General features: G+C 43.4%; 1 protein-coding gene across 25 annotated transcripts in view; it reads left to right on the top strand.

The window, feature by feature from the left end:
- The first annotated feature begins 92 nt into the window (after nt 1-92).
- Mycbp2 (MYC binding protein 2) overlaps nt 93-10,507 on the top strand; it is a 238,672-nt gene continuing 228,257 nt past the window's right edge. For 23 of the 25 annotated variants that reach the window (XM_087585430.1, XM_087585423.1, XM_087585422.1 and 20 more), the window contains exon 1: nt 117-748. Coding sequence is in view for 23 of the 25 variants with exons in the window: in XM_087585423.1 (XP_087441549.1) it covers nt 447-748 (302 nt within the window). In the remaining 2 variants the exon portion in view is untranslated. 25 annotated transcript variants of the gene reach the window in all.

Genomic DNA, 10,507 nt, shown 5'->3' with positions numbered 1-10,507 from the left:
TCCGCCTCTGGATACCCACAACTCGGAGGAGGCGGAGGGAGCCGGGGCGGAGGGGGTGGGGCTGGCTGGAGAGCCAGGTCCTATGACTGAGCATGTGCGGAGCGGCGCGCATGCTCAGTGAGGCCGGCCGCCTCCCATTGCGGGCAACTCCGGCGGTGGCAGCAGCGGCGGCGGCGGCGGCGGCGGCGGCGGCGGCGGCGGCGGCGGCACCGCCTCCTCCTCACACTCCGCGGGTGGCGGGGTTAGATGAGTGGCCCCAACAGCGGCGAGGGCGGCGTGGGGAGGAGGAGGAGAAGGCGGCGGCGGCGGAGAAGGTCGCTGTCTTTGTAGTGTCCCTGCTGCGGGCGCCCGAGGCCGCCGCTACAGCCGTCGTCGTTGGCCGAGTCTGTGAGGGCGCGCGCGTGCCTGCCCGCCCGGCCCGCGGGGACGAGGCGGCGGCGGCGAGGATGATGATGTGCGCGGCGACTGCCTCCCCCGCCGCCGCCTCCTCCGGGCCCGGCGGGGACGGCTTCTTTGCAGCCGCCACCATCTCTTCCTCCCCGGCACCGGGGGCGCTGTTCATGCCGGTTCCTGACGGTTCGGTGGCCGCTTCGGGACTGGGGCTGGGGCTGCCTGCCACGGACTCCCGGGGTCAGTATCAGCTGCTGCTGTCAGGCCGGGCCTTGGCGGATCGCTACCGGAGGATTTACACCACTGCGCTCAGTGACAGGGACCAGGCCGGCAGCAGCACTGGGTACCCGGCCTCCAGGTGAGTCTCCCGGGCGTCCTTCCTTGCCGCGTGTGCATCCGTGTGCACCCCCCCCCCACGTGTGTGTGTGTGTGTGTGTGTACACGCACCCGTGCCTGTGTGTCCATGTAATTAGCACCCGGCTTTCAGTCAGGGCTGGATGCTGGTGGTAAAAGCACTTTGGTGATAAGAGGGTGTGGTGGCCACGGTGTCTGTGCGCGTGTGTGTGTGTGTCGGTCTTTTGGAGGGGAAGGAGGGAAGGTACAGAAGATGGATACGTATCGGTTAACACTAGCGAGGGTGATGGTGCTGGTCTGTCATGACACGTGTGTATTGTTGAGAAAGGAGGCATGGGTAGAGAGGGATAAGACCACAATGCATGGAGAGCAGAGAATTCGCAAGAGTCCTAAGGGGATGTGTTCGCGTTTCTAGTGTCTGAGCTGCAGTGTTATTTGCACGACCCCTCCCCATCACATTCCTTCCTCCAGCTGCCCTCCATAAAAGCCTTCTTTCACTACAGGGGAGCAATGATGTAGGTTAAAGATACTGATGTTTGTAGGATGTTGTAGACAAAAAGCTAGTGGTTTCATTTTAGGAGATTTAGGAAAAAAGGATACGAATGGGGATTTGTGCAGACGTCAGAAATGTCTGATAGGGGTTTTTAGAGGTGTAGTTTGATTATGGAGCCTTTTGGCCTTGAAATGTGTTTGCAGCTGCTGTCTTGTTCTGATGTCCCGTCCGGCCATTTCACTTCATCTTCTGTTCTATTTCCTGTCACAGATTCGAGAGTACAGGGAGTTTTGTAGGAAAAATGGAAAAAAAATATTTCTTTTTTCCATTTTTTTTAAATAAAAATACGTTAGAAACATGTCACCTGCTATCAGACAATCTGAGTAGCTTTCAGGTCTCTTTCAGTTAGACTGGCTACACCTTCAAGTTCCTTCATATAGTTGGCAAATCACTTTCATTTTCTTTTTCTTAAAATATGGGTACTTTTTTTGGCTAAAGGCTCTCCTGTTCTTTTTTTTGCCGTGCCTTAACTTGTCACATACCCTGAAGGCCGGTTGCTGACTCCTTTTGCCAGTGTTGAGAGAGGTAGCTGGGAGTCTCCTGGGCTTCTTCCTATAGCCTCTTACAGGGCATTCAGAAAGCACAGTAGGATTTTTAAAAGTGAGTTTGCTGAAGTTTTTTTTTTTTTCCTTCCTTACTAAATCAGTGTGGCTTATTAGGAAATGCCAGATGCCTTTTTCTCCCGTTATAGAAGATCTCTCTAGTCCATAAGTCTAGCTAGTGTGTCACTGTGTGTTATGGCTTATCTGCTGGAGAGGTTGTAAAAATGAGCTTTATTCACACTTCTTTTTATAGATTAAAGCACCCTTATCTGTTTGTTGGCAGGAGTGGGTGCATCCGCAGTTGAGTCATGGATGTAAATGGTGGTAACTGCCCTTTGTTATTTAGGATGAAGGTAACAATGTCACAGGTGTGGTTCTTTGGAAAGCAGCACACATCACATTACAGAATTTACCTTGAGAGTTTAGTTTAAGTTTGAGCCATGAGTCTCTAAATTATCGTACTGTGGTATATCTGCACAAATTCCTCTTACAGATTTAAAATATCATTTCCAAACGTATGCAATAATCTATGGTATATATTCTTGCTTTGACTTTCTGATACCTAGAAATGTACTTGCAGTAGTAGACAAAGTTAAATATAGGTTCATATACCTAAAATGGTTGGTTTCTAGTTTGATCAGTTTCTACAAACTGTCAATAAAATATGAGGAGTTGGTTTTCTGATCTCAAAGAAATATTCATGGAAACTTTGATAATGGCCTCCGATGCTTGTTCATAATATTATTGCTTACTATACTTCACCCTCCCCATTTTAATCCATTGCTGTTCTTTATCGTGAATTGAATTAAATTTGTTCACTAAAAAATTAAAGGTGGTAGGGAAGAAGAATTGGATTTAGTTTATTTATATAGGACATTGATTTAGACGAGGTAGAAACAGGGCTGAAATTCTAGAGAGCATCAAGCTTAAAGGTGAGAGAAAAGGGAGACAATAAAAGAAACCAAGAGAAGAGATTAGAAAACTGAGAAGAGGAGCAGGCAGGAGCACCTCAGGTTCTAGGGAAGGAAGAGAACGTTTTCAGAAGTGCTAGATACTGAAGAATACCAGAACAGTTTCCTAGTCACCAGTAACTTGTGAGCCATTGGTCATAACTGCGTTAAGCATAAAGGGGGGGGGGATGGGAACTATCGGGATAACCTGGGCGGGGGGGGGGGGTATATGCAAGAAGGCTGCTGGAGGGCAATGGGGTTCTCAAGTATGGGAACCTAAGTAGAGAAGAGGATAGTAAAGATGACAGAGCAAGTAATTGATAGACATCAGTGGAGGAAGTTTTATAATGACAGGCTAGCCATTGAAAAAGTTATGGATTGGTCTTCCTTTACTAGAGAAGGAAGTATGTCTGAGTATACAGACTGATACTTTATTGAAGATGAGTACCATAGCTATTCTTTCTGGTGAGCTGAATGGGTGGCATCCTTTTGTGGCATTTATTGTGTCTAAGTGTCTGTGTGAAGTAAATCTAGAAGTGCATATGAGGAAATTATAAAAGCGGTAAGAGAAGAGAAAACATGAGCTTCAGGGAACAAATATATAGATGAATTATCAGCCCAAGTTGAACAAATTCAGTATTATAGAGTGTTTTGGGTGTAAGACTCAAACTTGAGGTAGCACCTAGGATTTTGAAGGCATTTTAACGAGATGGTTAAAAGCTTGGACTCTTGACACAGACTGGCTTTAAGTCCTGCTTGTCCTCTGTCATTTGCTAGTTGTGTAACCTTGACTGTTACATAACTTTCATGCCTTGGTTTTCTTATATGTAGAGCGATGATAATAATAATGTGCACTACTTTGTAGATTAGATGAACAAATATTTGTTAAGTCCTTGTCACATTATATGTCATTAAATATTAGGTTTTTTTTTTTTCTTCTGAAAGTGAGGGGTTTGAGGATATGAAGAGAAGCAATAGTCTTGCCTGTAACTCTTGTTTTTTGGATCAATGATTGCTGAGTATGGGAATAGTTTTTATGTATTCAGTGACCGAATATGTATGCTTTTGAATGAATATGACTGGATGAAATTATAACATTTTCTCAGAGAAAGAAGCCAGCCAGGCAAGGCAGAAAAAAAAGTTTCATCAGTGTTCTGAATGGTAAGATAAGTTTCCATTTGGGAAGCACCACACACTTCTGTGGTAAGATCTTACAGCTTGTAGACTGCCTTAGTTTAGATTCCAGTTTTACCTTTTTTAGGTTGCAGGGTGTGTGTGTGTGTGTGTGTGTGTGTGTGTGTGTGTGTGTGTGTGTGTGACATGTTCTGCTCTGTAGATGCTGTTAGGTCTAGGCCTTCAGTCACCAGGCCCAGCCTAATGGTTTGTTTTATGGTTTTTGAGATGGGATCTCATGTAACCCTAACAGGATCACCATGTAGCCCAGAAATAAAAGTTGTCTCTTGGTTCAGCATTCTGATGGCTAGTATTACAGGTGCGTACACTACGTCTGGCTGGGACTACATGGGTATACAGTACAGCTGGCTGGGACTACATGGGTATACACTACAGCTGGCTGGCTCTTTCTTGTAATTTTTAGAGTAATCTAATGGCTGGGTAGCCACACATGTTAAATGTCTTTTAAATGTTAGTTGCTGTTATTATTAAAATCATCTTTACAGTTACATTCTGCTTATTATAAACTTTACTCGTTAGAAGATGAATGAGGAAAACCTTTAGTTGACAGATGCAGGGTTAAAGTATGACTGCAAGTTAAAGAAAAGTAGAAATTGAAAGCTTTGGTTGACTGCTTGGTAAAAGGGAAGTGGTGCTAGGAGGGAAGTGGTGAACTGAGCTAGGAGGAAAAGCCTCTGCACTGGGGCTTGCAGCAGCAGAAGAGCACCCAGCTCCGAGTACCAGAGAACACTGACTAAATGGGGATTCCTGCCCTTTTCTTCAGCTAAACATACTAGTTAGTTTCTTTGCTACTTCTTTCTTTTTGTTAGGAATGCCATTTGACTGGCTTGTTAGTATACTCTGATAATCCCAGCATGTGGGTGGTGGAGGTCGGAAGGTCAGGAGTTCAAGGCCAGCCTCTGGACCTGGTACTGTATCTACAGTAAAACAGAACAGAACAGAAATGGTATTTGAGTCCATTCCATCTGTGTTTAAACTCTGGGTTTCGGGAGACTAAGCAGTCAAACCTGTGAATGTTGAGGACTGTTAGATGTGGAAGTCCTAGTCTGGATTGTATTGTCTGTCTGGGGATGGAAGATAAAAGGCAGATACTTAAGGGAAAGGTTAGTGAAAACAACTGTGACATGATGGGGCCCTGGGCCTGCTCAGCTGCACAAGTACCGGTGAGGAAGGCAGTGCGTGTAGGTAATGCTAACATTTTTATTAATGCTAGGACGTAGGTATCAGGTGGGAGAGGAGTAAGAATTCATTGCAGGATCAGAGAGATTAGCCAAAAGGACAGTATCTGGAAGAACAAGAAAAAATAAATTTTGATCAGAATTATTGGGAAAATCCTGATAGTTTTGAGCTAAGAAGAGGCATCATTGTAGAAGCGGGCTAGGGAATGATGTGGGTTTGTGTATCTGTGTACGTGTATCTGTGCTGGGGGGCAGTTAATAATTTTCTTCACATAGGTGTTAAATCTGTGAAATCTTATATGTTCTATAAACACATTAAGACAAAGGTACTACTCTGTTGGTACACCGATTGGTAGAAATGCAAAATGAATTAGTCTCCTAGCACAAAAGAAGTGAAAAAATATTAGATCTTATAAAAATATATGTTCATTTAATAAATTTAAATATGTTCATTTAATCATAATATTTTCATATTATAAGCTATTTCGTTTAGAAGTTCACAAAACAATTTCCTGTTTTTATCAACAAAAGATTAAATGTATTGATTCTTTTTTGGGGGGTAGTGTTTGTTAGGTTAGTTAAGATTTAATTTACATATAATAACATTAACCCTCTCTAACTATTTATTTAATGGATCTTAGAACTATCACTATAGTCAATAGAATATTTCCATCACTTCAGAAAACTTTTTAGGGCTTCATACCCTGGCTACCATTATGACTATATCTAACATTCTAACTTTTATAGTTCCTTTTAGGACAGCACCTTATGTATTGTTGGTGCTTCTGTCCTCCATTCTGTTTCCTGTAAATGGAAGTTAGGCCTTAAGAGCTCATTGGATTCTGTGTAGACATCCTAGCAGGAATCTGTATAGTACTGAGCACTGCATGTAGCCCCAGTCCCAAGTTACTGGCTGTGCTTCCTTGCAGTGGTGCTAACACTAGTACTCATCAGACCTGTCCCTTGTAATTTATGGGAGTAATGACTAGCACTCTGCACCTTCACTGCATGGTTTTAATATCCTTTGGTAGCCTTTGCCTGAGTCAGTAATTTTGTTAGAAGTTTAAGAATGTTTTTTTTTTCCCCTCTCACAATTCTGTTAATCTTTCTGTATTTATTAGATAGTGCTTTTTCATGTCCTAGACCAGTGGTGATGTGGCAGGGCTACAGTTAGCCTCCTAGATTACCCATGACCTTTCCAGATTGAGTCACATTCTTTTCTAGCTTTGAGGAATATTGAGAACTGAAAGAGAAGGTAGCTGAGTTCCCCAGGCATGGTTCCTATTCACTGCAGCCACAGTTGTCTCTGGGCTGATGTGGTAGTGCCTGGCCTGTTTGCCTAGAGGAAAGACACTTTTGAAGGATCATCTCAACCTGGGCTTCCCCATGGTACTGGCTGAGGCTTTTCTATGGCTGAATTGCAGTCCAGCTTCTATTCAGAACAACTACTTTCCCTTCCTCTTAGTTGTTGATTCTCAGAGCATGCCTCAGTAAGCTCTGGTGTGTGTATCTTCTTTTCAGCCATTTAGGAACCTTAGTGTGGGCTGGGATGAACCACCTTACTAGTGTCTGTTGAACACTGCTCCTGCCAAAACTCAGCATGCACGTTGTTTAACTATGAAAACTGCCATGCAGAATGTGGCTTCTGTGACTGGAAATGTCCTGGTGGATACTATATCTTGGGCTTTTGAGAGGCTTAGGGAAGTATTCATTGTAAGGGTAGTATAATGAGCCTGCTGTTGATAAGTGACATTGATAGATGAGAATGGCGATGGAAGGCTGAAGGTAATTGCATGGAAGGTAAAAGGGATTTTCTTCTTTTTAGTGACATATAGAGGAATGTTTGCAGTGGGGATAAGAAGCAGAGCCCAGGCCAGCCAAAAGCTTAATGTTGAAGGTGCTAGGGTGGATAGACTGCTGTTTGCTATGACCTGTCAGTGTTCTGATTGGGTGGAAATGGATTCCTGACCCTGAGACTAGAACCTCTCTGAATTGATGTGCCTGTAAACCTTTGAGCCTCTAAATTTTCCTGAGTCCTGTAGGCTTCCAGAAGTTGCTTAATTATGGGTAGAAAAATGCCTTCTTGAAGACTCTGTAGAGGTTTGTACTCTCCTGCCTCTCCTGGACCATCTATGCCCTTCTCTTAGCTATAACAAACCAATAAATAGTGTCAAGGCATGAAGGCACTGGACGGACACACACACACACACACACACACACACACACACACACACACACACATGCCTACATACATTTATGTTCTAAACTGAACTGAGATAGATACACTAAAGCACCACAGTAGACACATAGAAATACCATATTATATTTGAACTTTTCAAAGGAAATACTACAGTGTCTGTCTCACTACTAGTTTGAAATAGTTAATGGTTTTGACCTCAGTTACTACTACATTTCTTTTGATGGCATCCTATTTTTGCAAAGTTAGGCTTTTTGGTGGTTGTGATACAAATCGAGCATTACTTGTCAGAAATATGGAACTGCACAGGAGGGTGGCCTCTCCAGTCTGACTCCTGAATAATTCTCCTGCTTGAGAATTATTACAGTGCCCAGTAGTTGCCCTTAGCACAGGGATTATTTTAGACTAAGAATCCACTTTATATCAAAGAAGGACTGGTGAGCTCCATTTGTCTCATCATATACCACATGAGCCAGAAACTGCTGATCTGATCGGGCATCACTGATTGCCTCAATGGCAATACTGATGGCAGTACCCTGGCCTGCACATAGTACTGCAAGGATGAGCAGCTCTCCCGTGATAGTCCCGGAAAGAAGACCAGGTAGGAGTGGCTCTACTCAGTATCATTCTCAGTGATGCAGTTGGGGAGTTTGTGTTTCCTGTCATCAGAGCTAAGAGATGAGAAACATTTTAAAAAGAAAACACAGAAGAGTCCAGTTATAAGTGAAATGACAGTTGGTAGGGCTCAGAGCTACTAACTAAAGAAATCTAAAGAAATCTTTCTTTGAATGGGGCTTATGGACCAGTCTGGAAAGTAGGGTTGTCAACCCAACAGCACAGATGTTTGTCACATAAATGAACCAGCGGGTGCCTTTCAGATGTCAGTATTATAGTTATCCTCATAAAAATGAATTTAATAATTATTCTGTATTAAAGATCATATAGGCTTGGTGTTTGTAAATATTTGATAGATTCCATCCAAGGCACTTAGTGGTATGTGCTTTTTCTTTAATGGCCTGGTAGCTTGTTTTTTAATACTTAATAATATCTGTTGTCTAAAGGTGCCACAGTTTGTTCTTTGGAAGGGAATTTTGGCTGCTCCTAAGTTTTGACAATTATGAATGAAATTCCTATAAACATCCATATGCAGGTTTTTGCATGGACATAAGTTTTCAACTTCTCTGGATAAATACATTCCAGAATCTGTAATTGTTGGATCATATGGTCAGGATATGTTTAGTTTTGTAGGAAACTGCCAAATTCTCTACCCAAGTAGATGTACCATTTATATATATATAAATATATATGAAACTAAGCTTTCAGTAGTGTATGAGAGTTTGCATTGCTCTGTGTCCTCAGTGACATTTAGTGTTGTTCGTGTTCTGGATTGATTGGTCTCTTTGTTTTAATCTGTATTAGTGTGGTAACACCTCTTATAGAACATCTTTTCAGGTGCTGATTTGTTCGTCCTTCCTCCCTCCCTCCCTTCCTCCCTCCCTCCCTTCCTCTCTTCCTTCCTTTTTTTTTTTTTTTTTTTTTTTGCACTCTCTGTCATTACTTTGTTAACTGCTTAATTTATTTAATCTGTTTCATGGCCCAGTGCAGGCCCACCACTCCCACACTTGCTGGGGACAGTGCAAGTATAATTGGTCACAGGATGCTGGACCATGCTGCTATTGGGAGTTCAGGAGTCCCTCTGCAGCAAGTTTGCAAACTCCACACACAAATACAGTCTACACAGCAAGTCAAGTGGCCAAAGATTTCCCATTCCGTAATTTATTTTGTCTATGTACAAAATATTTCACATATCACCCCATAGATTAAAGCTAATAACAGCAGACACTCTTTCTGGATCCCCCCACCAGTACAACCCATCACACATATTTATAACCAAACCTATTCCCAATTTTTTAGGAGATGGCAAACCTTGGTGAGCTACAGAGTCCCTGGACACCTGGCAGCCAGTGGTGAAGTGCCCCTAGAGTTTCTCATTACCCCGGCCTCTTGAGTGTGGCTCAGGAAGAAAGCTGGACCAGCAACAACAGAGGCGGAATCTAAAGGGCCCAGCTCAGGGAGCTCTCTTCATATCTCAGTTTGGGACTCAGCAGCCACCAATGCCTGTCTCAAGTTGCTGCCTGGATCAGACATTCTAGAGGATGTGCAATAGCTGCCACAAGGGTGCAAAGAAATTGATGGGACCTCCTTCTCCCTGCTTAGACCCAAAGTCTCAGGCAAACCACACTGGCATCCAGAACCCATCTATTGTTAGGCAATACCTTGAGCTTTTTTATTATTATTATTATTATTATTATTATTATTATTATTTTTTTTTTATTTTTTTTTATTTTTTTTATTTTTATTTTTTTATTAACTTGAGTATTTCTTATATACATTTCAAGTGTTATTCCCTTTCCCGGTTTCCGGGCAAAATCCCCCTCCCCCCTCCCCTTCCTTATGGGTGTTCCCCTCCCAACCCTCCCCCCATTGCCGCACTCCCCCCATAGTCTAGTTCACTGGGGGTTCAGTCTTAGCAGGACCCAGGGCTTCCCCTTCCACTGGTGCTCTTACTAGGATATTCATTGCTACCTATGGGGTCAGAGTCCAGGGTCAGTCCATATATAGTCTTTAGGTAGTGGCTTAGTCCCTGGAAGCTCTGGTTGCTTGACATTGTTGTACTTTTGGGGTCTCGAGCCCCTTCAAGCTCTTCCAGTTCTTTCTCTGATTCCTTCAACGGGGGACCTATTCTCAGCTCAGTGGTTTGCTGCTGGCATTCGCCTCTGTATTTGCTGTATTCTGGCTGTGTCTCTCAGGAGCGATCTACATCCGGCTCCTGTCGGTCTGCACTTCTTTGCTTCATCCATCTTGTCCAATTGGGTGGCTGTATATGTATGGGCCACCTGTGGGGCAGGCTCTGAATGGGTGTTCCTTCAGTCTCTGTTTTAATCTTTGCCTCTCCCTTCCCAGCCAAGGGTATTCTTTTTCCTCATTTAAAGAAGGAGTGAAGCATTCACATTTTGATCATCCGTCTTGAGTTTCGTTTGTTCTAGGGATCTAGGGTAATTCAAGCATTTGGGCTAATAGCCACTTATCAATGAGTGCATACCATGTATGTCTTTCTGTGATTGGGTTAGCTCACTCAGGATGATATT

This window comes from Rattus norvegicus, chromosome 15 (assembly GCF_021556685.1).
Source record: "Rattus norvegicus strain SHRSP/BbbUtx chromosome 15, alternate assembly SHRSP_T2T, whole genome shotgun sequence".
NCBI classification, from domain to species: Eukaryota; Metazoa; Chordata; class Mammalia; order Rodentia; family Muridae; genus Rattus; species Rattus norvegicus.
This window is presented reverse-complemented; position numbering and strand designations above follow the sequence as displayed.